Source organism: Helicoverpa zea, chromosome 1 (assembly GCF_022581195.2).
Source record: "Helicoverpa zea isolate HzStark_Cry1AcR chromosome 1, ilHelZeax1.1, whole genome shotgun sequence".
NCBI lineage: Eukaryota > Metazoa > Arthropoda > Insecta > Lepidoptera > Noctuidae > Helicoverpa > Helicoverpa zea.
In genome coordinates this window covers 4,491,209-4,519,114 of record NC_061452.1, presented here as the reverse complement: position 1 = coordinate 4,519,114, position 27,906 = coordinate 4,491,209, and the positions used below count along the sequence as shown (strand labels likewise).

Here is a 27,906-nt window from a genome sequence, read left to right as displayed (position 1 = left end):
CAAATAAAATTGCAACAAATAAAACATGTCTCATACTTAAATTTCTTTATTAAAAATGTAATTTACAGTATAAACAGTAAGGTCATACATGGCAGTGATGTTATTATTAGGTACTTATACATATTTCGGCTTCGCTATACATAATCCGACCAAAACTTCCATATCATCTACCCCTTAACTCACCTCTGACACTTACAAATTAATATTCAACGTTGAAATGTCACAACACATCAATAAAACTCCAAGATAAACAACAAACAGACAAGTGTCAGAGGAGAGTTGTCCTGCTTTACTGCCAACCCGAGCTAACTAGCCTAATCCATCCTACTTTACATCAATCCAAGAAACAACATTTTAATTATGCTTAATTTTAATACAGTCCAATTTCATCAAATAATAATAAGTCAACTTGCTAAAATAAAATAATTTTCCATGTCAGATCCCAAATGTGTCAGAAATATTCAAGAAATGTCAATAAATTGATCATACAATTTCCATTTGCCTACACAAGTACATTATAACATTCTTTGGGACATCGCAGCACTATTCTCCAGGCCCTACTAAAACGTAGGGTCTCCCTCCGTGCAATTATACTTAAAACTACTATTCGCTAAGACTGTCTAAAAATCAAACTAAAGTCACAGTACGATAAAAATAAATAAATACGCCTCTATACAAAAATAACACATTTATATGATGGTGAACACGTGAGCAGTTGAGAGCCAGCGGCCGGCCGCCCTGTGCAACACTGCTAGCTACTCTCTACCTTATCGTAACCCGCGCCGGCCGCGCCGATAACATTATACGTACATTCTAAACATCGGCTACTCGTTGCCGACAATTGACTTCTTATATCAAATATCTCGCACAATTACAAAAGTGATCGAGGAGCGTGTAAACTGTATAAGTTTCCGTATTACAAAATTACATTCATCTGCAAAAATATTTCACCAAGTCGTCATCGTACAACAATTTTATTATATTCAGGTGCATCTTAATAAAAATAGATCACGTGCATCTGTTACAAATTTTAGTTGGTCAACAATGACACCGTCGTCAATAATTACCTAGGTATAAGTCATCGGAATTAGCTAGCATCTAATACTGGGTCTAAACAAGGGGATCCAACCGGGTACACATTCTAGTCGTGCATTTTCTCATTCGTACGGAAACGTAACCTCGATATATAAAAAAAATACCTGGTCATAAGAACCAAATTATCATACACTCGCACACAAAATAAATACAGGTACGCCGTCGTCGCTCGGTGCGGGCGCGACGAAGTTCGGAGAAGTGAACCTACCGCAGTGACGTCACGGCGGCGCTCAGTCGGGGATGGGCACCAGCGAGGGCGGCGCGGGCGGCGCGGCGGGCGCGGGCCGGTGCAGCGTGAAGGCGTCGTACACCTGCGCCAGCTCGTCCACGTGGTGCTCCTCCAGGCACAGGAAGCCGGCCAGCGTGGGCTCGGCGCGGCGCGCGCAGGCCAGGCAGTGCACCACGTGGCGGCGCTCGTGCTCGCGCACCAGCAGCGCGTGCCACACCTCGCGCTCGCACGCGCCGCAGTAGTGCGACGCCTCGCCGCGCGCGCGCCCGTGGAAGCGCACCGGCACCGCCCGCGCCCGCACCGCCGCCAGCGTGCCCGCCGCCGCGCGCAGCGTCTGCAGCAGGCACGTGCGCATGGCGCGGTGCAGGCGCGGGTCCGACACGCGGATGTTGCGCGCCAGGTTCCACGTCAGGTGCACCATCGGCACTATCGACTTGAAGTTCTGCACCTTGTTCCACTCGTAGCGCTCCAGCGCCAGCGAATACTGGCGCGCGGTCAGCGGACCCACGTTCCAAGCGATGTTGTTGCACCAGCCGGTGGCCTGCACCCAGTGCACGCAACCCGCGTTCACCCACACGAGGTCTCCTGGCCGCTGAGTAAACCGGTACACGGGAACACCGTGCGCACGTAACTCCTCTGGATCCGGCCACCACGAACCGTGCAAGTACGATAGACCGTGTCTCTCGCAAAGATCGCGAACACCACCCCAATAGGCGTCCGGTACTCCGAACCACTCGCAGTCGCCAGGACCGATGTTAATATTGATGGAACAGAAATTGTTGTTCTCTTGGTGGCCGGGCGTGCGGCTACCGGGCACTTTCATGTATAGCTGGACTGTGTTCATGCCCAAGATCACGTGACCCACGTGCGACAGCATGTTGGCGGCCGATGCGACACGAGCAAATGCTGGCAACTTTTGTAGTTCAGTGAGCTGCGGGCGCCACTTGCGCTCGTCGGAGAGATCGACGTTGGTGCCGAAGCGCAGCATGCGCGCGGCGCGGCGCCGCTTGACGGGGCCCGAGCCCGACTCGCGTCCGTCCGAGTCGGACAGCGCGCCGCCGCCGGCCGCGGCCGCCGTGCCGCCGCGCTCGCGCTCCTCGCGCAGGGACTCCTGGAAGGAGCCGGCCTGGTACTGCGCGTACTTGCGCACGGTGGTGTGCGAGCGGTGCGAGGCGCAGGCCCACACTCGCCTGCGCCCGGTGGGGTCCCAGTTCTCGTCGGCGGACTGCATGAGCTGCGTGCGCACCTCTACGGCGTGGTCGGGCCACGCCTCCACCAGCGTCTTGGTGGAGAAAAGCCCCAGGTCGAGCTTGAGCGCTGCGGTGAGGCCGCGAACAACAGCGATGGGGTGTTTAAGGCAGAAATCTTGTAGCTGTGGCGAGAAGGCGTCGCGCTTGGACTCGACGTATACAAAGGGCGCTGGCGGCGCAAGCTGCTCGGACGAGAGTCGCGGCGGCGGCACGGCAGGCGGCTCGGGCGGCCCGCATCCGTCACCCAGCACCGACCACGCTGTAGGTGGCCCTGCGTTGTCCCTGACGAACAAACACGTCGTTAGTAACTTGCAAGCATGAGAAAGCCTAAAACAGGATAAATATGCGAAAGAAACTTACTTGCAAGCATCCAATATCTGCTTGGAGCTCATGCCGATGTGGTAGGTGACTGGCTTGAGCGGGTCTGTCTTGAGCGGCTCCAGCTTCACGACGGGCTGGCGGCCTCCCAGCACGGCCTCGTTACTACTGCCAGCACTGCTCGCATTATCCGCTGAAAATAAAACAACTTATTGAACACCACTTTTCATAACATTTTTTAAATGTTAATTATGATGTATGCCAGGCGCAGTCTAATACGAACGCAACCATGGTCACATAGTAGAAAACTATAACGTAGATTGACACAATTTTAATGTCTGTATCGTAAAATTTTCTTATGTGATTAAGAACGCCTAATAAAAATGTTCAATTATAAAATCGTAGTTAGAAAATCTGGCAAAGGAAGCTGGAGATTCTACTTTCCAATGACCTAAGAACGCTTGACAGTAACGGATTTTGTTTCGCACATACGCTCGGTTAGCCTACGAACAAAAGATACAGCTCTAGGCCGACATCGCTCGAACAAGTAGATATCAATTTATTGTTTGTTGAAGCACGTACATGCGCGGAAACGCCTATACAAGTCGCACGCTTTTTTTAATGCCCAAACACCCTAATCCATACAAAACGACAGGATCGTTAGTAAAAACTTAAAATTAACCAAAAAATATTAACACTAACTTCTATTTTTATTCTTCGTCTTCATATTTAGTTCGTGAAATTCTCAATACAGATTGGAAAGCAAACAAATTATAAATCATTTGAAAACATTATAGTGACATTGACATTGATCATTTACTCATAAAGAACAAGTATTCAAATGTTTAACGAGTTTATACTATGCACGAATTTAATTTTCTGCATGCACTAAATAATAAGTTTGAAGTCCATAAACGCATTTAACGATTGTAAAACGACGAAGCATCAAGCCACACACAATCACTTTATTATTGCTTCGAATTTATACCTTTTACTCTAAATGTTCTCGACAATATTCAATCACTGGACGAAATGAGGTTTCGTTTCCACAAATTGCCATTAAAACTCATACAACAACGAGGACTCATTTATTTTCTACTAGCTTTTGCCCGCGACTTCGTTCGCGTGGAATAGTGGCATCCGGCAGATTTTTGGTTTGAACAATAGATGGCGCTATATGTCCGGAATAAATTGTATTTTATTTTTGTAATAAAAACTATTCTATGTCCTTCTCCTGGCTCTAAACTACCTCCCTGCCAGTTTTCAGCTAAATCGGTTCAGCCGTTCTTGAGTTATAAGTGGTGTAACTAACACAACTTTCTTTTATATATATAGATTTTCCGGATCAAAAACAGTAATACATTTCCTTTATTAAAGCATTGATGTTGTGAGGTACAACAAAGGCACTGAATGGTAAGACGAGCCGAGTCTTTTGTGAATTGCGAGTTTTTGCACGTCTTTGTCCGCGGAACGTTTAGCCACCGTTTTATTCTCATATTCTTTCGTAATAATTTAAAGATGTAGTATAATCGCTGTCGGAGCTTAGGCGAATTCGGGGCGAAATTTAACAGATGTGCGGATCCTGGCGAATATTTTTTGTGCAGATTAGACAGCGCAGGTAGAAGCTACGATCCTAAAAATGAAGCCTGTGTTTGTTTTTGGGTTCCCATTTTAAAATCGTATTCATTCTCCCCATTTTGCGTCGTTCCTTATTTAGGTTGAAAAGATATCCGTCCATTGTATTTAGGGAAAATAATTCATGAATGTAGTCATAACACCTGTGGAGATATCAGGTGGATATTGTCAAATGGACGTAAAATTCATATTTTCTAATTGTCTAGTTTGTTTAATAGGATAAATCACTCGTAGCCCAATTACATAACTTGCCCTAGTTGTCATAAATCCTGTAATGAGATGCGAAACACAGTGAATAAAATCTTAGTACTTACTGCTAACAGGCTCCTTCTTAACTTCAGGCTGCGTATCTGAGAATCTCTTCAGCAGATCTTCGGCGAGCGACTCGGCGCTGTCGCCGCCGGTGGCGTTACCTTCGCTTTTCGTCACCTGCAACGCAAACAACACATTATCATCACGAACGAAATAGTTGAAAAACCCTACTATTGTGGTTACACCTGCCGCCGATAAAAGGGGAATTAAAGTTAGTACAAACCGCACGCGCTCTCGCAGCCTGCGCTTGTCGATACTGCGTCAGTAGTTGCTGCATCAATGTCTGAAAAAGAATATATGATCGTTACTACAAGTTCGTAGTACGATTGAGTTAATTCAAGCTATATGACAAATCACACAAGCAGAGACTTAGAACTAAGTGACGGTATCTTTTGGTAGTCACTACAATGGAAGTAACAGTGAAGATAGGATCCTTAGCAGCATCATACTCAGGTACGTATTTCAAAACGTTTAATACTTAGAGCATTATTTTAGTACTTGTTGCTGCGGCGTGAGGTTGTTGGAGTTCTTCTGTAGGTACTGCAGAGTCTGCAGTTGGTGTTGTGTGAGCGGCGGCGGTTCCTCCGGCCTCTTGCCCGGGTACGGCGGCGGCGCTGACTTGGGTGCCCGGGACGACATCTCCGCGGATATGGGCAAGTTCCACGCCTCCTCGATTGATGGGAGCTGACGACGTCTGCGACAAAGGTGTCACATTAGAAATCATCTTAACATCTTTGTTTATTATTTCATCAATAAAAGTGTAGATGAACTTACTTTCCAGTAACAGAAGGCATGGGTGCATGCGCAAGATGTGCTCTCAAGAAGGCCAGCCTCTGTCTAAGCGCAGAGTGTGACGCGGTCGCAGCCGCTCCTCCATTCGTGTAACATGCGAACGCGTCCCTGGGCATCTGACAACTCTCATACAAACTGCCCAGGTTCGTCCACGCCGCTGAATGACCCTTGTCTAGTTGCACCGCGCAAATGTACGCTTGTAGCGCGTCCATGGGCTGGTTTTGTTGCTGATATAAAACTCTGTACAAAAAATTTAACGAACCGTTAGAGAAAATGCGAAAAATATACAGATGAAAGTTTTAATGAATGACTAACGATAAATTCTTACCCTATTGAACACCATGTGTCAGCATTTCCTTCGGACTTTTCTACTGAATTCCTATAAGCTATGAAGGCGTCGTGTACTTTCCCCTGCGCCGCGAAGCATCGCCCCAGCAGGTACAAGCCGGCGCCTGACTCGGGCTCTGCAGCCACCGCGCGCTGCAGGCACCAGATAGCGGCGCGCGCGCGGGCTGCCGGCTCGCCCAGTGACACGCAGCGATGGTATAACCATCCTACACAATCGTGACATGATGGTTAGCACTGCTTGTAATTTGTAATAAGTACCTATGTATGTAATGAGCATCCAAATGCGACGGACGTTTTATCAAAATTGCAGTGCTAGGATGTTAACTCACCTAACTGTCTGCAGACATCCGCTTTTAATGTGGAGGACAACTGCGGCTCTTTCAGTAACCGTTCATAAGCATCTCTGGCAGCTTTCCTGAGTCCTCTGGCTTCAAGTAAGTGCGCGGCATGGAAGCTGAGCTCGAGGCGGGTGAAGGTGGCGTCCTGGTGCGGCGCCAGGCGCGCGCGCCTGAAGTGCACGGCGGCGACGGCCCAGTGCCTCCGCGCCTTGAACATGAGCGCCAGCCGCAGGTGCGCGTCCGCCGCGCGGGTGAACCCCGGCGACACGTACAGTGCCATTTGCAACGCCTTTGTCGCCCTGCCATTAAAAACGTTTACCAAACCCTCGCCGGCAATATTATGAAGGGGAACAAGGATTTTATTGCGGACTATTGTTCAACAGAATCCTGTCAAGTCAACATAGAAAACAAAAGATTGCAAGTAATAAATTGAATCGTTTACATCTTAAAAGTCTCACAAAGGACTTTGTTTTCTGCCGACCGACTAGAAAACAATGTCAAAGTTACAGCCTGAACTTGGCTGGCATACAAGGTCAGACGAATTGTAAATCATAGTATAAAGAACGAGCACAGTTATCATAACAGCTCTGTGTACACCAATACCAAACAACAGAACATAAACGTAATGCGGAGTTTAAATTTCACTTTTTGTGAAATAATTTCTCAAAAGACCTTTAGAAAAGTTTTGAAGTGAACGGATGACTGGTTTTTTCCTACTTTTTTCATTAAATCTATCCGTATACATTCAAAGCGTTCTACTTTTTTCGTATCACGTATTATGGGTTCAATGAAAAGATCTCCTTATCTCTGGCTTAGAAATACATCTATAATGGTACCTGCAGAGCTATTGTGGAAATTGGAATGAGCATACAAAAAACGCGCGTGAAATGTGTTTCAACGAATACAAGAAAATGAAGAATGCAACCAAGACACGGTGCGTAAGATACAAAACACGGAATTGAAGCATAATATCCGTAAGGTTATTGAAGAGCGCATCACCGGAGCGTAACGTCACCGATGCGCCCGCGGGGTCGATGACCGTCTGAGGCTCGGTCGTGCAATCGATCGGACGATGCAACACAACGTCTAGACAGCGATCGTCGTCCGAAACCGATGCCTATAACGCCTGTATTTAGATGACCTCCGCTGACATTTGGGAGCCGAAACAAAGGAGCGAGACAGGTGCTGTGCGAGTTAACCCCAAAGCCCGAGACTAAAATTAAATGACGATTATACGCACACACACGTCTTCGTCATGTAGTGGGCCTTAGAGAGCTTTCACCGGCCGTGTCGCCGCCGGCGATGCTCGACATACATAATAAAACTATATTTCATAGGTGCTTATTCACGTTCATTGTTCCTTTGAATTAGCCATGATTGTGGGATAGCACGCAACGGTCAAATTCACATGTACATCGAAACACCTTGTGTACAATGTGTAATACAAAATTCAGAAGAAAACAATTAATAATACGTAGAGCTGCTACGACAAAGCCATTTAAATAATTTTAAATTCTGACTTCAATTGTGTATTATCAGGTCGCTTCCTATGTAATAAACCAATTAACAATTACATTTTACTGCGACCTTGATTGGATAAGTTTCGTGGACGGATATCGTAAAAAAATGTTAATTAGTGACAAATTAACATTTCAACAACAATTTAAAATTATGTTAGTGGAATTTTATTTCACTTCATACAATAAGTTGATTTTCGTGTCCCTGTAAGTAAAAGATAAGGCATTGTATAACAGGGCAGCGAGTGCCCAATATGCCCCTATACAAAGATAACGCGTTGGTCTTTGTGCGATATCGGCGACTAGGTTTATGGTTCACTACTTCACACCCACCCACGCGCTACGATACTATGACATGTATACGACTGTCACGATAACAATATTGATATTTAGCGTTTGTACAAGTACGAAAAGCCAATGTGCTGATAACTACCAATATCATGCGGTACATATGTGTTTTTATTTATTACTATATACTATATTAACTCACTTATAATTCGCTCTACTCAATTGTAAACATTTTGTTTAGATCATTTTATAAACATGACTTCAAGTGTACATTTATTAGATATCCAATAGCTAACCATGAAAAATCGCGTGCGAGCACAATATATCCACGCTTTTTATAGCTTTCCCGATTTCTCATCTGAACATCTGTTTACATTTATACAATAATACATGAACCACATGACGGTATGGAAAAATAAATATCCTGAGTAAACGACTGGATCGATTATAATCCGGTTCGCTACCTGCCCGGGCCCAACCTTGGCCATTATCAGTTCACTCAGGTAAGGGAATTGTATGCAACCCTACTTACACAAACAAAATTCTTGCTCTATTCAAATGAAAATTTTAATTTACTGGATGAACAAACATCTGGTAAGTTTTTACGTTCAATGTTTGGTTTTTGGAGCTGCCATAAAGAAACTTTCAACAAATATCAAACCATAACGCACAGCAACAGTTTTGTTCATTGACGTCCGCGGCTATTCCTGCACAAAAGCAAAACTAAAAGATGTAGAAACCAGGAAGCATGGTGTGTGTGCGGTATTCGAGGTGTTTGGCGACTCAGTGAACAGCGAGCATGCTGCCGGGGGTGTGCTGATGGGTGCGGGGAGAGGACACTGGCATGAGGCAGCTCGGCTTGACCTAGTTCTGCACAGTCGCGGCGGCTCAAGGACGGATCGACCGCTATTTATAGAGTTCATTCGTCGGTCGTCATAGCACTCACTTTACGTAACTGAAGTAAGCAGTCGCTAGGTGCGTCGCGGTCGCGACACGTGATCCGGCTGCACATAATGAACTCGCAATGCTTTCCCACGGAACAGCCGACCTCGGGGAACAGGCGCACAATAATAAACCTATTTAACGAGGGATGCTCAACATTCAATAGGCACACGTGGTGCTGAGAAATAAGGTCAAAGTCATACACTTGTGCGATCCTGATTACAACCGGAAATTATCAATTACGCAATTACTGTGACTAAGACGGGCGAGAGAAGGCTAAGAGGTTGAGAGTACAACATACGATAATAAAGTATTTGAGTACATTGCAGATAAAAATTGAGAAAATTCTCGATTATGGAGAAAACGTAATTGTTCTGTAGCGTGAGACATGCTGTTGAGACAAAAAGGCACGGATTCAGGTTCCACTTGGCTTAAGGAACCTGTAAACATTTAAAACTACGAAATAAATATTTAATACAAATACTTCCCATGTGATGCAATCATCTGATGCATTCAACATGAACGTATAATTCACCTGATTGTACTTATTGCATCACGACCTTGGCTCCACGGCAACAGAATGCAATACAAACTGCATCTATGTGTGCACTATATAACTAGATATCGTAGTGAAGGTCCTACGACTACAGTGCGTTCAGTAAGTATGTATTATGAACACATGCAAGATTTTATTACTTCCTTCATAGCAGATGGCACACCTGATGAATTATACATAAGTACAATAACGCCACGCCCCACTGATTGGAGGATAACTTTCGTTCAATAGTTTGCAAACACAATGGTATTTTGATTGCATGTAGCATACAGCTGGCGAGCGATATTCAGAACTGCTACTGTAATAAGGTCCTTCTGAAGTTTGTTTTATGTGACAATTACTTTGTACCACAGGTCGTTGGTGTACTATTCTGCGGTTGGAACGTTTCGAAAGGCATCTGGCGACATGATGGCGTGCAGTACTACTGTTGCGATATCAAGGTTTATGTCTGCTAGGGCATAAGTTTAGCTAGATTGGGGAATGTACGTGCCGCCATGCACATAATTGATAATGAACGAGGGCTCGTTTATCGCTGACGTCATGCCAGTTGACCCACTTTCGTCCCATTCGATATCACTTATACACATTCAGTGGGTTACCTACTCACAAATGATCTCATGAACGCGATATTTCAGATATGTGCCGGGCTATTTTCAGTAACGGCGCAATTCACTACACTATACAGAATTGAAATTGAGTGCTCATAAACTTGGGAGCAATTCATATCCCATTCTATTTTATTCTAAGGCCAAATGAAAATGTGGGTCGTGTGTATTTACAGGCGAGAAAATTCAATTCAACGAAATTTATTTGGAAGTGTATAAAGTGGTGCTAGCGAGAATTCCGCCCGTCTATCAAACTTTTAAGTGAACCAGATTGTTACTAGACATCAAATAGAAACTTGACGTTTAAACACCGGATGACGAAAAAGGTTTAATTCTCGATAACAACTGTAATATTAAAACCCACATTATCGATTTCAATGCTAAACCTAACGTAAAGCAATATTCTATAGATAGAGATAAGCCTGTTATTCCATGCCGTACTGTACAAGGTAGTTTCGAAGAAGGCAGTTAGAGGCTACGCGTACGGTACCTGAGACCTAAGCCAGCGGTTAAAATATTATTACATTATGTTCGCAATTTATATTCTTGTGAGCACACTCTGACTACCCATGAGTATTGTAAGTACGCAAACATGACCAAGACTCCCATGACGCATGAGGCTCATTACGATATTTAGGATTAACATTTTATGTTAATGAGTCTTCAGTGGATGAACGTATCCCTGACGACTGCGCAATATTTCGCCCATAACGTGGAATGTGTTCATAAAAGTATACTTTTACCGTTTTAGCGACTAATTATAATTATTAACAGGCACATTGTTAGTGCGACAGAGGCCACGACTGGTTACGGATAATGTTGCAATTGCAACGATAGTGGATTTGCAACGCTATACAAGTGCTCGTTTAATGTACTTTGCTTTTCATTTATAAATAAACAGATACGACACATATGGACGCGGAAGTGAGCCGGCTTCACAGCTGCACATCGCGACTTACTCAGGCTCACGCACACACGCACAGCTTGTGTACTTGATATTCAGCACGTCCATAAAATCAGATGTTCGTGGCTCAGCAAAATTATGCGACTTCATTATTGAACAGGTTCTACTCGACTACTCAAGTCTTATGCTTTATTTGCACATGCTGTAATACACAATAATAGCTCATGATATAAGTCAGCTGTTTCTACTTAACCTATAGATCATAATAACAATCAATATGTAACCATGCTTACTGAAATTCTACTCATTGTTTCCATAAATAATGAATTAAACATTTTGCCAAACTACTCTGTTTTAAAACTGGAATCTGATGCGCACATACAACATGCAAAGCGAGCTTCCCCTAACACAAAAAGAACAGAACATTCTGCACTATTATTACATTACAAACGGCGGAGTGCCCTTGATAACTACCCTATACGATTCACACAGCTCACAAGTGTTCTTACAACTACAATACATATTTACATGCAGCAGAATTAAAAATGTGCCCCATCCCTAACATTACAGTTTAGAAGGGTTGAACCCTTTGAGAACTAAATTTTTAAGCTTTGGCGACGTCATAGATTTTTCATCGGACAAAAGCGAGGGCAGTAGCACATACGTGCTTAGTGGAATCGACGTCGACACGCACGATATACATTAGACGACGAGCCCTCCGTAGCGTGGCTGCGTGGCATAGGGGGAACATTGGTGATCGCTCTATGGTGACGTAACACAATCTTGCAAGCTTCGAGCCCTTTCGAATGCTACCTTTTTGCGGTCACCGGGCGCTTTCTAATTCTAATGCCCATTGTGCATACAAAGTGACGGCTAAATTGTAAGTACAGATCGACATCCGTGAGAATAGCTCGACTGCTCGATAATTATGCATGCTCGTATGCGTGTGAGTATACATGTTATTTCTTGAATATCTACATACAAGTTCATGTGTGTAGAAATACAGTTGTTGCTTATGAACAAGGTAAAGAAACAAAGAATGATGATGAACATGGTTGTACTAAACTTGTTGGTATTCTATTCCAAATTGACTAATTTAAAATCCAACATCAACCGCATTTGGAAAAGCATGCATACTTGTAACTCGGTTTCAACATCAGAGATGCCATGTTCATTAAGTATGTATGATTCACGAAATATATCAAGTAAAGAATACATAGATTTTTTCTGGAAATTCAATACGATGGGAAAGTTTAGAAAGTTCATAGGTACATTGTACCTATTATAGATGATTCATCATGATAAAACAAAATCATTTAATGGTATCTACCACTATTGGTGGTAAAAGCTAGAGCTGTGTGTGTACAGAATTCTTTTCCTTTTGGTTGCAAATAAGTGACTTTTTTAAAGCTTTTATCCACAACTGCTTTATTAGTTTAATTGCTTGGATGTAATTCAGACCGTCCGGAAATTCTCGAGGCATAACTCCCTAAAACTGTCCTGTTTTATGGAAGTAAAACAAGCATGGCATGTGGGACAATAAAGTATTCAAAATGTTTTCCAATATTATCTTGGATGGAATAAATAACGGTGAAAACCCCGAAGCTACTTTTCAACGTGTCTGCAAAGACTACGCATGAAATACTACCACACAGCCAGTCATCCACAAATATTGTTGACGTTAATAAACCCAATTCACAGTTGTTATCTGTTAACAATATGCCAAGTGTGATGTACGCAAGTCATTTACGTAACGCACGTTCGTTCACGCGAATCATCAATTACTATACGTGATCGACATATTTAGTGACAGCCGGGCAGCCCGAAATACTCAGAAAATGACTTAAAATGAAAATTACAGAGAATTGTTACCACAGCGTTTTTGTATCGTTTATCTGGAAACATCACAATATTTACAGGCACCCAAAGCACTGATTTTTGTAAGTAAATATTGAGCAGTGATTTGCCAAAAGGAGTTTATTAGGGCATAGGTATGTGTTATTACATCACACGACCATATTAGTCAGTCGTGGTGTAAACAAAAAGCTTATAGTGATGCTTACTCAGCCGCGGCCTTGCTTGGCGTGACGTTACGCGGCCCGCCCGCTGTCGTGACGTGCTCTGATGTGACGTATGACTTTTTTCGCGGAAATTCCATCGCGGACATCGCTCGCGGAGATTGTGAATTTACGCGGACCCAGCAACGACGCACAGTTACACACTAAAATTTACTAAATTGGCTATCATTTATACACCATGTATTTAATCAAACTTTATCCTTATAAATTGATGGAATTTTATTTTTTTGTTACTGGGCAACAATAACCCGCATAATTATTTTCTACTAACTAGCAAGTAAAAAGTTTATAGCTAAATCTTATCCTGGTATTTAACAGAATAATTACCACAACTCGGTTGATTGCCTGCTGTTAAAATAGAAGATTTAATGGTTATTATTTTTTAAGAAACCTTTGATCACCAGTGATTTGATGAAGGAGAATTTTACTTTGATAATTCTCATGAAACAAAACGTTTGATATAACAACATAGAGCCATGCCACATGATGATAAAGTTGAACAAAAGGGGAAAAACCTACATTCCAGCTAGCTGCAGGGCCCTAAAAACTGTTGTGATAGTAGAAACTAGGACAGGCTGCTTGACACAGTTCATGCCCTGCGTGGGTGGTTGCCCTACAGATGTGGGTGGGTCTACTTACGTAACTTAAACAAAGCCGAAGGGCACCCGCTTGCTACAGAACCTTTCGCAACGCTCGCCCTACGAGTCCTACGACTATTGTGAGACAACTATGAAGGTTTAGACATCGATCGGGCTGTATTATACAGCGAGATAATTTGGACGGTTTTTGGGGCGGAATGTTCAGTTTAGTTGGGCAGTGTGATTTAGAAATGAATGTTCGTGGTGACGAGGTCATTGACAGGGCGGAGGCGGGTGGCGCGGACGGCGCGGATGCAGCGAGTGCAGTGAGCGAGTTCCGGTGCACTACGCACCAGGTATAAATAGCGATCCGTTAGTGTCGACGACCGCGCGCCGACATCACTACATTCACCCTGCTCTTAACTCTGAGCCGTGACCTAGATAAAAAAAAATAGACTTAACGCTACGTCACGAGCAAAGGGCGTATCACGATTTTACTTTAAACGAAAAGTCGGTCCCGCCGCAAGGGTGGCAGTGGGGGACAGGGTGTCGAGGCGCTTGGAGCCCAAATCGGGACGGACGGACGGGCGGTAGGGCCCGGATAGGGATGGGTGAAGGGGGAAAGCTAATAATGCATACGGTTTTCGGCAACTCGATAGTCAGTTTGTCGATGTTGGTGCGCGCGCGGCCCCTCGCAAGTGGTACCCTCCCTGCGTGAAAGGGCCCGTGCGTACGTGACGCGGCGCACGGTGCGGGGCGAAGGGCGAGGAACACGCCCCGCCCGCACATCTCTAAAACAGCTTAGATGCACTCGTAGCCTAGGGTCGGAGACCGCGTTCTCTACTGCGCACCCAATACTTGTTAGTCCTGTTGCGAGCCAATTTACATAGATAAAACTATATGCATGTACCGCTATTTTCTTTGGCAGTAACTTCACATAATACTACTCGCTGAGAAACGCTGTCAAATTCCGGTTTCTCCGCTATGTTGTTGCTAGGCGGCATTCAACAAACCACGCAGACTCCCACATCATATTATGTACGAATAATAATAACACATCGTTTTGACGTAATAATTTTCACGTGTCGTTATGCCTGAGTACCAATATTTGAAATGATCATTAAATAATAACATTGGAAGAAGCAAATTATACTGGATGTATTTCAGGATATAATAAACAATATAAAATATCCAATTGAAGAAACCTTCAGGTCACCTGTTATTATGTTTTATTTATACCAATACATTATTTTAATTTTAACAACTCGACTGAAAGGAACGAATACATAAATAAGAATCATACTTGGATTTGAAATGCCATCAGCTGTTATGACTTCAATGTGTAACTCAAATGCAAGAAAACAATATTCATCATGCATTCAACCGGTATACGCCGTCCGCGCTCGCCACCGGCACTGTACAACTGGCCCTAATAAGACTTCCTCCTTGCTAAAACTATCCTATATGTACTCTGTCTCATGTACTGACTTCACCTAGCTCCGTTTCTAACCAACTATGTAATACATTTTAGGTGAAATCCTCTCTGCGCACAGGATATGGTCCGAACTACCGGGGAAGTTTGTCGGTAATGGTGAAATTAACTACCGAATGCAATTACTGTGCAAACTAGCGAACATGTCGAGAAATTTTATCGCTTTCTACGCACAGACTGTTTATTTACTACGAAATGAGTAGTAAAACAACAAAATTATCAGCAGAGTTACGCTCAGCCTTACTACAGTTTCTAATTCGCTACATGTTTGTAGTGATATGACCCGTGGATATGACTTTGTAATGGTCAAGCATTTTTATCTGCGCTAATATGTCATTGAATTCCCAGCGATGCGATGTTCGTGCGACACGTGTACATTAAAATGCTATTAATACTGTTAAAACGATTGCGGTGACGTGACAGTTAAGTAATAACAAAAAGAAACTGAAGTTCTTTATGTGTGCAGAGGGACACTGGTGAGTAGCTAAACAATAATAACTAGTTCAAGGAGCAGCTGATGTCGTGACAGGTGTGGTAGCAGCCGGCAGGCACCTGCCCGGCACGCGCCACCGCAAGCTGCTCTAACAATTACATAGCCTTCATTACTACATCACAATCGATACTAAACGACCTGACATTACCTAGCTACGACTCTGACATTACCTAGCAGCTGACTTCCATGCCATACATTATGTAATTCATTTATGTATGTGTGTTTCCTTTGCCATCTACTTCAAGAACCCAGCGCACTTTGTATTCGTTTATAAATTGTTTCAACATTATAAGCAGGAAACGCAACCACTACTCGATGATATCAAATAGAGTATTTCAAAATATCCAAGAATAAATGAATGATAAATGCGCCCTCGGAAGAAACAAAAACATCTTGATTTTATTGAAAATTAATTCATGGTCTACTCTACGCAGTGCAATTTTGTTCTCAGACAGTATTTGGTTACTAATGTGCCCATTTAAAATATTTCCCATGACTTAATTCATGTTGCTTAATTCTTCAATCAAATATCATACTTCCAGCATGAATATTTTCAAGAAGATGATTTACCAGTACAACCAAGTTCAACATTGGAGAAGCGAAGACTACTACTAAAACTAAGACTTGCAAGTCCCACCAAACTGCTTCTGCTGATTCTAAATCAGCTACTAGCCTTTTGCCATTTTCCTAGGTCTGTATAAGGCCTAGTCCACGTCCAAAATTTTCTTTTAATTTCGCTTCGTAGACAAATCTAGACTATAATCAGATTCACGACAACTTGATTAAAACCGTGAACGGCATTGAGGCATTCGAAATTAGTGAGGCAAAAGTGTCATCAAACGTACTTAAAACTTTGATTCGTTTAAAATTAACAGTCACTTCCTGGAGTCGACAAAAAAGGACTAGGCGAGCATATCGATGAACAAGTTTACGAAACGGGCCTAGCAAGTCTAGTCGCTGGAGGACTCCAGAGAGTGGAATACCGTTATACTGGAAGCGGTTAGCGGCGTTGCGTAGATAATGCGCAGACCGGTCCGCGACTGATAGCCAATATGATTCGTGATAACTATTACGATACCGCTGATGAATGAGATAAAAACCCAGTAACTAGATATCGAAGATATGTACGTAAACTTTGAATTTTTTGCGTAATCCTGACTTTTCTACTTGAATACGATAATAAATGATTGTTTTTGTCAGCAGTTTACTGAACTCTTTATTATTCAACGACCATGTTATTTATTTCATATATAAGATAGACTGGGTTTTTGGACTGAACTACCGGATAAAGTAAAATTGGAATTCCATGTTGAAGTGACAACTCGTTTACAAGGAAATTTCAATTAAATTCGTCAAGCAGACAAACCCAGTTAACAGTGGGATTTCCTATGTGTACAAGTATTGCCCGCTAGTACATCCTAGGTTGCCTCATTAAATATCCGAGCATTGTCGCTACTACCGGTCCATTGACGAATGACGTAAGACAAAAGTGCGCGAATTCTTTCTTATATAGCAATCGGACAATGTATTCTAGTCAGTAGTCATGATCATGAGTCACAGGTTTCCCTGTATAAATCATTTCTTCAATTCTACAATGCGGTAATGAAGGCTTACTCATCACGTCGTGACTTCAAGGTAAATGGAGAATTGAGCCAAACTCTATCTAACTGTCACTCCATACAACTTTTAATAAAAATTGTTGGATCTTATGTATGCTTAAGTCCCAGGTCAGCCAAACTCAAAACAATGCGCCATGAGCAGCCTGGGATCAAAGTTATTTAAACAAAATTGAGAGTCGATATCGTGTTGGTACGCAATGGCAATTGATTGATGAGTTCTTGGCAATGTATACAATGGCTTAGCAATGGCCTGGTGTAGGGTGAGGTGAGGCGAGGCATCGCGTGCGGCACTGTTGCGGCCACACTCCACCGACCTACATTTTATGCGGCGCGGCAGCACACTCATTATTTACTAGCGTTAGCAAACGCACGCACTGACCACCCCCATCGTTCCGTTTACCCTTCTTGTTGCCGTCCAATTTGAGCTATGAATTCTGAGATGAATGAGGAGAATTGCATCCAACAGCTACCTGCGAAAACACTACAAAAAACATGCAAAAACCATTCAAACGAACAAAAACGCAACCTCTCGTCGGGGCTGGTCCGGAGCCGTAGACGTTGGTGTCTGCATTTCGGAAACAAAACACAATAGAAAGAGTCACGTGCGAACGCGACGCAGGGATACGGGCGGCAGGTGGAGAGAGAGAGCCGGCATGAGGGCCGACGTAAACAAACCGCGAGTTGGGAGCTTCGACCGCACTCACCATTTCGGGGATCTTCGGAACCTTTGGTGTCCGGTGCGGCCGCAGCGGCCCACGTAGTGAAGAGCGGAGACGTCGTCAGCGAGAACAGCACAAGCACACGGTCACACAGGGTGGTTCAGCACGCACACGGTACATACGAACACGATACGTCCCGTCCTACACTACGGTGTCGCGGCCCGCGCCGATGCAGTTTACGTCACCGCATCCCGCTCCCGACTGGCAGAACGCGACGCGAGCGAGCGAACGACGACCTCGCGCTGCAGCGTGCACCGTCCCGCGTCCCGCGCCGCGCGCCGCCGCGGCCCCGCGCCCTGCGCCCCTCGCGCAGCCCGCCCGCGCCGGCCCTAGCGCGGCTCCCCGCGCGCCGCGGTGCGCGCTCGTCCTACGTCCGGTGAATCACGAATCACGATGTCGACATGACGGGCCACAGCCAGCTTGCAGTGCTTTTGCTCCGACCGAAATTATTGTTCAACTTAGATATATTCCCGAAGCGCGACCGTCCGTCCGGTATGTGATGAAACGAAACACGGAAAGCTCGTTAACATTCCTATTTACATAACATACTTTTTTTCTAAACAAGATTCGTATCATTGACGCACATTTGGAAAAGTTTATTTATAAATTGGAATGGCTTCAATATTTGTCAGCAGTACCTGTGGTAAACATTGATAGCTTTTTCGAATTAAGAAATTACTATATCATCAATGAAAGCTTTGAGTTAATGTTGACTTAAAAAATAAACAATGTATGGAACAATGGAATTAAAGATTAAAATTAAGTTTCTGAAAGAAACATTGAAAAATTCAGTCTGATCTGATGCGATATAGACGACTTTTGATATTTTCGATGATTTTTAAGACCAGAGAATCTTGATCAGTATTCCGCAACAATATCCGCAAATTAGCAAAATATTGAGAACTTGTTTTATTTTACTTTTAAATTAATGTTTATTGGTCATCGAATAAAAAGCCGACCCCAACATGATTGGGAAAAGGCTCGGAGGATGATGATGGTCATCGAATAAAAACAACGCACTTACCATTCAAAAGCGTTGTAGTGGTAATAACAGAGCCCCAGTCCGTACAGAAACAATGGATCCTTCCAGTTATCCAGCTCCAGAGCGTAGAACTTTTGATAAGCTGACATTGCTGAAACAACACATTACATAAATTACATGCATTTTTGTTATTTACTGTAATCATTTGTCATTTCGCTCAAAAGCACCTAACACATTTACCCATAAATTAGGACAATTATCACACGGTAACAATAACGTGTAAATTATGCTCCAAAGATGTCTCAAACGTGACGTTTCCGAATTCACAGAAATTTGACGAACGTCGTGTCCGAAACAAGACACGTCCTTTTTCCATTCAAGATTTACATCCCCATACATTCTCCTTAGGAATCAATGTCAAGCGGGACCGGTTTCAGCCCTTATAATGTTCCTTGATCGGGGTTACGCAATTTATTTGACATTTCAACCTGGTATTTTTAATACCGTCTCGGACTTAACCCATCTGCCTTTCCTATACTTAAGTTACGCCCTTATAAAGTGAGCAGCTGGCAGTATTTTGTATCGTCTAATGGGGCTACCAATTATTTTTAAAGGTGTTTATTGTGTTACAGATAATATTGAAATAAAAAGCACTAATAAAGTACGCCATTAAAAAAATGAATTGTTAGGTTACATTGTCCTGGTTTTTCTACCTACGTGTTAGTAGCTACAGTGAACCAAAAGAAAGTCTGTCAATAGTACCTATATTTTTACGTAATATTAATAAGGCTTTACAAAACTATGTTTTAAAAATAATAAATGACTTTAACTTTGAAGTAAACCTCCCATAAACCGGCTATCAACTAAAGCAAAAAATCTAGTGGATGGTTTGGGGTATTTACTTCTTTGTCTTCCGCTTACATATTTGTTATGCCTAGAAGAAATTTGAAACAATGCTTTCACAAAACAAAAGATTTCCTGCAAAGCAAAAACGCCACGACCAACCCTAATAAAATGCGAAACGGAAGATTGAACCACCCTTTACAATTACGTTTAAATGATCCACAGTTTTTTAACTGTCGTACAATGAATATTCTCTTCCAAAAAAAAAATTTTGTACCAAAACAATACTTGTCAATAAAAGTCGCCCGCCCGTGCACAATGTTATAGTTTTTAAAGAAACTGGTTTTGTGAGAAGTTCCGAGTCCTTTAAAAGCTTCTCAGCTGAAGTCCTGTGGACGGATTTGTGCCATATTTGTATTGGCCATGTTAATTTTTGAAAAGAAAACGCGACATTTTCGGTAGCAAGTGGTGGTGGTAATATCGAATTCGATTCTTGAGGGATGCGGAGGGGTCTGCGTAAGTTAAGAACATTGTTTATTTTTTTACCTTTTTTTTTACTAATTTATTATTTAAAAGTAATTAGAATTGAAACTCATATCTCCCAAGATAAAAAGTTAGAGATACAATTCCGAGGAAAATATACATTCCTGGATTTCAATAAAAATATACAACAAAGATGCTCACAGCGCCATCTGTTATTAAGATGCGGAACATTTAACGTGATAATTTTATTCTGATTCATGAGCAATACATATGTGGGATTTTTCTCGATAAGCTTATCCTATATTTTAAGCGGAAGAGAATAAGGACAATTTAATTTGTTTAATATTATTGATCAACGACCGTGTGATAGTCAAATATAGAAATAAATTTGTATGACATCATGAATGTATATGTATGACGCATTTTGTGAATTAATTAAATTAAATTATTAATATTTTATAATCTAAATTCGCACAAAAGACTGATAACCAAATGTGACTAGGAAGGTTACGTCAGTAATAATAATTTGCTAAGTATTAAATAAAATAAGATTGTATTCTGTAAAATCCACAGAAACTTGAGGAAAACAGATACACATTTGTCGTAAGCTGGGAAAACACATTTTCGGTATTTGTGTGGAAATACCTTAAGACTCTAAAATTATTCTATGATATAACTTCGTGAATAAAAGATACAACAAACAAAACAAAAGGAAAGAAACATATAATTATGACGATAATGGCGAAAAGCTGCTCGCGAGAAACATAGCGTTTTTTTTTTTTAAATTTCGTGTTTCGTCACGACACATAACACATAACTACTTTTTAACATACTTTTTTTTTCTCCATTCCAACCGTTCCTAATCCTATTTTGTAACATTCCTTGCGTTAAAGTTCGGCTAAGCCTTACAAAAATTTATTATGCCACAATTCCCTATTCTACTAAAACAAGGTAAACTTTTAATTGGGACTACAACTGTGAACCTTTTCTGGAAACTGAGTGCCTTGTGTGCTGTACACATTGAAGAGAAAATTGCACCAAAATAGGTGATAGACGATTAATAAATAGGCCGCAAAATGATTATTACCGAATACACTTCACCTCATGTATGTTATCCTTTACAACAGCTTTATATGACAAGTTAAATAAATCAATGTAAAAAGTTTCGAATCACTGAAAATAAACAGCCCCATTTACTAACAAAGAAAACCATACAAAATCATAGTTACGATTGGCGCCAAAACCACTTCGTCGTGTACAGGCAGCCTAAGCTTTCCTGAAAAAGCTGAACTTTTCTTTGAATAAGAACTCAAGGTTACAACTGCTTCTATTTTTATTTGCACATTTTTATTCCGAGAAGGATTCCCTAGTCTCGTTGTAAAACTGTGTCAATGTTGCAATACAGTATTCACGATACTTGTACACTTTCATAACTATAGTTCGGCCGCTCAGAGAATGCGTTTCTGACACATCGCGATTGAACTGACGACGTAACTTTGTAATGGCGTTGCAGTACGATAAAAATATTTTTGCTGGTTGTTTATCGTTTTAACAATTGTTGAGCATTAAAACAACATTATTATATCAATAATAATCAATGAATGTTGTAATTTTGTGCCAAATTGAGTGTCAAATAACTTGGTAAACAATATTTTTCTAAATCTATACTGCGCTATTACAAGGTTATGTCAGCGCTTTATATTTGTAGTGCTGTGCTAAAAATAACAGGCAAGTATCGTAATCTGTTCTGGTTGATGGTTCTTATACAGTTATACTTATAATATAAAATAATACTTTTTGTTTTTCTTTTTAAGAATTTGAAAATAATGGACTATAGGATAACTTTTATGAAATATAAAAATAAAAGTATGATCAAACTGAACGCGCGAAAGAAAGTAGCATTTTTATATTTAGGTTGAAATTGGTAACCCCAAATGGCATCATGGGCCGTCATTTTGTGACGCTAAATAGTCGTTTGTTGTCGTTTCGTGCGCTAAGACTAAGTGCCCTGCCTCATTAGGACGCCAATGACGACGTCGCCGGCTACGTATCCAAGCAGTTAGTATTGAAATGTATGGAACGTCGCAACGTCGCCAAATTGGAGGCGTGGCCACGAGCTACAGTTCCCTATGTGGCTTCTGGCTACCGTGGCAACTTGGCGACGCGACGTGGCCACAGTAGCCACTATAATGTACACGGTAAAGCGCACCTCCCTCACACAGTCGCCAATGTGGTCGCCAATTAGCTTGCAATTTCTTGAGCGACGACGTAAACAATTGACTGTCGAGACGCCATGGCCACTCGACTTGGCGACATTTGGATGCCAGAAGTAGCCAGACCTGTGCCGCTTGCGACGTCGCCATGGCGTCCCAGTGAGGTAGAGCTCTAAAAACCTGATTTTGGAAGGTTTTGACCGAGATATCAGGATTGATTCTGTTATTGATAATACCTAATATAATTATACACGTAGGCGAAGATGATGATGAAGACACCACCTCCTCAAGCGAATCGGAGTCTGATTAATATTCTGTACGCACATTCAATTCAATGTACTTACTTTATTGCATAGAAATACAGATTGTAACTTTGTAACAAAGAATAAATAAAACGATTTTATTATATGAATATTACCTTTTTTTGGTTTCCACTTAAATAACTAAAATATAAATTTTAAATGATTCCGCCAATTTAAAACGAAAATAATCTTAAAATAATGCGGCGGTTTATTTTGGGGGAACGGTAACGAACTCAGTGTTATGTTGTGCCCATCACTAGTCCTGACTAACTGATAGGTGTCAGGAACGCATTCTCTGAACGGCCGAACTATAACGTTTTGCAAGATTCCATAAAGAATACAATTCTTATAAATTGGTGTTTTGAAAATATTAATAAATAAATGAATGATTGCAAATTGGCAATTAGGGAAGATTATCAACTTGTTCGCTAGTAAAATAAAACGAAAACTACATAAATTAGTAGAACAGTAAGTACCTATATCCTACATATAGTTTGCACCTGTTTTGCTGTATATAGGGCTGCCATCCGTCCGGGTTTCCCCGGATTTGTCCTCGTTTGGAGGCCGTCCGGGGGCCGTCCGGGCGGGGTTTTAAGAAGTGTCCGGGGAAAACCCGGACACTTTTCATGGAAAGGAAGCACCTCATTGAATTTAATATATGTTAATAGTAAATGGATTACAAATTAGGTATTATTTTGTTTAAAAAAATTGTACTCCTTCAGGGAAAAAAATGTATGTCCGGGTTTTTTTTAAATGTTTGTCCGGGTTTGGCGAAATTCGAGATGGCAGCCCTAGCTGTATACAATAATTATCATCTAATCAAAAACCAAGAATTGTGTCTACTTTATATTCTACTACCTAGGTATGCATTCCCATACCCGGACAAAATATAACCTAATTTATTCAGGGATTTCCAACAGTGCTAGATTTTTATAAATCTGTTCAGTAGCTTCGGAGCCCTTACCCTAAAGGCAAACAAACAAACAATCAAAAAATGTTTCCTCTTTATTGTATTAGTTTAGAAGTATAGATTTCTAAACTGATCACTAATGAGCGTACAAACTGCGATATCTGTTAGGGCTTCCTCATGCCAATTATTTCACCCGTTAACTAGAAGCACATAAACGCTCCCCGCGGTACTGGTAATAAACTGTGCATTTTACTGTTAGCAGTGCGGCGACTATAAAATGTTACTGCTATGCAAACGCGTCTTACACGATGATTTTAAGTCGTGAGGTACGATTGCACTATTAATGAGTCTGTTGTCAATAAACTATGTGTGTAAAAATTCTTGCTAATGCCAAAATTGATATTATGTATACTGCAGTAGTGGGACTTATGTTAGTGTCATTTTTTTCGCCATTGTGTGTAAATTATCATTGGCATACGGAAGTGCTCAATATTCTATGAAACAATATATTTTTTTATTAACATATATATTTAACTGCGTATTCTGGCCGAGCTTTGTAATGGCTTGTTTTGACAAGATTTTTACTAATAGCTAGCTTAAGAAGCTTATGAGTATGATTAGATTTCATTTAGGTTATGTTAATCTAGTTTTTGCTGGGTGCTGGAAGTTGTAACTTAAGTACAACTGTGAAACAGCGGGTGGAGCTTGACAAGAAATAGTAATGCAGATGGCAATAAAGACAGTGGCACAGGTGTTCATAAATATTACAACGTAATTGCTAATTGACAGGTTGATTAGCCTAACTAAGCTAGCTTTAAATGTATAAGATTGAACTATGTTTCAAGCAAAATATCAAAATGTTTGTAACACTCATGAATTTATTTTTTTATTCTTCAGCAATAAAATTTTTTAATTGGCTTTAACCCTGCCCTGTGTTGAGGATTAATTACTAAAGCTTTTACGTTAGTGCGTTCTAGATCGCAGTTGCCTGGATATCTTTACAATAACATCATCCCAAGCATAGGACATCCACTGCTGAAAAATGAGGAAAGCGTATTTCCTCATTGATTTCCAAAAAACTGGTTGTATGGGGCTTGCGTTCAGAATTCTATGAATCACAGTGATCAGTGAATACTGTTTTAGATAATCTAACCATCTAACCACCTGTTTCGTGACCTATAATGTATTTGTCAGTCTATGATCTGCACTTGAGAACTTTCGGCAGCATCAGGTATCGTTTTTTCGTGCTATAAGGCTGGTCATTGTCACTTCAACGTATCGGTCTAGATATGTTGGTGACTCCAGTTCTAATACATATTTCTGATTGGATCTAGTAGAGAACCTCTACACATTGAGTGAGTTTAAGCGTCTTTCAGTTGATTGGGTAAACATGTAAAATATAACGTTTATAAATAAATAATATGTACTACCAGCGCTTCCATATTGGCGGATTTTACACTGCGCGAGGATGCTCAGGTTGTACCGTTGTCGCACGTGTAAGAGCGAATCGAAGGACAGCAAACAATTGACATCTACCAGTACAAGCGATGACACCTAATAACCGCACGACGGGTTTTTGGCCCTTCTGAATGTTTTGGGCGTATAAAACCGATACGCGCGACATATTCCGCTGATATGAAGGCGCTGTTAAACCACTTCTTCAATAAGATCTTTATGGTGTAATCCTTTTTAGGGTTCCTTACCCAAAGGGTAAAACGGGACCCTATTGATTTCGCTCCTCTGTCCGTCCGTCCGTCTGTCACCAGGCTGTATCTCATGAACCGAGGTAGTTAGAGAGTTGAAGTTTTCACAGATGATGTATTTCTTTTCCCGCTATAATAACTAATAATGAAAACTATTATAGGATTAAATAAATATTTTGGGGGCTCCCACACAACAAACGTGATTTTTTTGCTCATTTTCTAAATAATGGTATGGAACACTTCAAGTGGCTGGTTTTTTAATCTAACCTTTTGCATAATCTTCGAGCAACAGATGAAAATGTCCGAGTTTGCAGTAAGTCTTAGGATCTATGCAGATGTCCCTCCTGGCTCCCGGAGAACATGCTCTTTCTTCCTCCTGGTGACAAAATACAATTTTTATAAAAAAATGATCATTACAGAATACCTAACTGGTTTATTGTCATCAATTATTTATTTCTCATCATACAAATACATGAATTTGGTAGTTATAAGTAATCAGTTGTTAGTTAAACAATGGCTGTGTATTATGAGTACCGATCAACAACAACATTCACTGTTCCTAATTTTCATATTCATTGTCATTCAATTAAAATTTGTATTCAAAGAAATTAATTTAAAAACTGTAAAATGTAAAAATATATTTAGTCTTGAGAACACTTTGTCTGCCTTGCTGTCTTAACATTCGGAACTCCAGCTTTCAAATGCAATTACTAGCATTTTCCCCTACCAAGTTATTACTGCCTACTATACTAAATCCAGTTTAAAGAAACATAGTAATATGATGACATTATAATCTTATATTACAGAATAAGTTTATGACTGATTTACAGACACTTGTAAGTTACCCAATGTTAGCCAGGTTATGTCCATAGATAGATTAATCTTACTATATACATACTAGTAAGACTATGCAAAACCATATAGCATTCATCATTTTGGCTTTGTTTTCAATATGCCAGAAGTCCAAAAGAGGCAATCTGTCTTATAGATTTATTCCATCTCTAAGATTATTAGTATGAAAGCTGACTCCAATACATACGTAGTTGGGGTACATGCAGGTTATAATGACATAACTTTACCTTGACTTGAACGAGCATTCCCTCAAGATACTTGACAGCTTTGAGAATGAGAGCTCGAGTTCTGCCATGTTCTGTACCTCGCAGCTTCAGGAAACCAAACTGCCGGCTGAAATGCACAAATAATACATGTTATACAATATCTGTTTATGTAAAATGGAACCATAATAGAAGTACAAACACACACCAGCAATATTTGCACTACTATACCACAAAAACAAGAATTCTATTGTTCCAGTCATAATCTGCTATCTAGAGTGGTTTATATGCCAAAGTGCAGTGTAAAGTGCACCTAAAACTTTTAAGTCTTTTCATTTACTTACTTCTTTTGATTACTTTTAGTAAACTACACTATCATAGTCTACATTTTATTGATAGAAGCATCTGGGCTTGTATGAAAAAAAAACAGTGGGAAACAAGTTGTTAATGATGTTTGTTTTTCTTTACTTTTCTAACATATACAACAATTCTTCGCTTGTATAATCACATTTTAATGAATTGAAAATCGATAAATGCTAAATTTGAAGTCAGATTAATGCTAAATACTTTAATTTGTAACTCTTTTATAATTATTGTTACGTACCTGTCAAGTTCCGACAAAACTTGCAACTCTTGAGAGGTTAGATGCAACTCTTCTTTTTCATCCATTTTTGCAAGATATTAAGCCGGAATCTGAAGGAGCATTACAAATGTAGAGCGATTAACATATTTAAGTGTTAGGAATTACAGTAATTATAAATAATATCCCGCATACAAGGCGCGGTTACACACACGAACTAGTGACGTGACATTATCATTAAAATGACAGATAGACAGAATCTGAAGGCTGATTTACATTGAGTCAGTAACTGACGTCAGTGTAGGCGCCGAAAACTGACGCGTGCTATTTACACGAAGTCAGTGTGGTGTCAGTGTCTCGTCAGTAGTACTGTACTGACTTCAAATCAATTTACACGATGGCAGTGCCGGGTCAGCACTGACTTGTCAGTGGACTGACGTCAGTTACTGACTCAATGTAAATCAGCCATTACAGTTTTAAAGCAGTCAACAGAAATGTGCATCCTTAATCGATTTTGTAATTAATCAGCAAAACTGATAATTCCCGAATAAAATATTATTTTATTTACAAGTAACATATTTCATTAGATTCGCTTTAAAAACTTACACAATTTTATCACAAGTGTGCAATTTTTACAGTAGCATACTGATACCATAGGATCAAAATTAGAATTTATTCATGTCTGTTGTTTTTTCTCTCTAAAATAACAAATTAACTTCGATATACA

The 27,906-nt window shown here is 41.0% G+C and overlaps 1 protein-coding gene across 3 annotated transcripts; it reads right to left on the bottom strand.

Annotated features, from left to right (window-relative positions):
- Positions 1 to 30: 30 nt before the first annotated feature.
- Positions 31 to 27,429, bottom strand: LOC124635495 (lysine-specific demethylase 6A). 3 transcript variants are annotated; one of them, XM_047171396.1, is made up of 12 exons: positions 27,204 to 27,429; positions 26,624 to 26,729; positions 25,812 to 25,920; positions 19,133 to 19,241; positions 6,309 to 6,616; positions 5,960 to 6,185; positions 5,614 to 5,871; positions 5,338 to 5,533; positions 5,063 to 5,122; positions 4,842 to 4,956; positions 2,935 to 3,085; positions 31 to 2,856 (listed from the first exon to the last, which is right to left on the bottom strand). In XM_047171396.1, the coding sequence occupies exons 1-12, from the start codon at positions 27,266 to 27,268 to the stop codon at positions 1,326 to 1,328; spliced, it is 3,234 nt and encodes a 1,077-aa protein (XP_047027352.1). In that variant the 5' UTR covers positions 27,269 to 27,429; the 3' UTR covers positions 31 to 1,325. The 3 variants fall into 3 exon arrangements, with proteins under 3 accessions (XP_047027352.1, XP_047027432.1, XP_047027505.1); XM_047171476.1 differs by lacking the exon at positions 5,063 to 5,122; XM_047171549.1 differs by lacking the exons at positions 19,133 to 19,241; positions 25,812 to 25,920; positions 26,624 to 26,729; positions 27,204 to 27,429 and adding an exon at positions 18,094 to 18,356.
- Between the last annotated feature and the right edge of the window lie 477 nt (positions 27,430 to 27,906).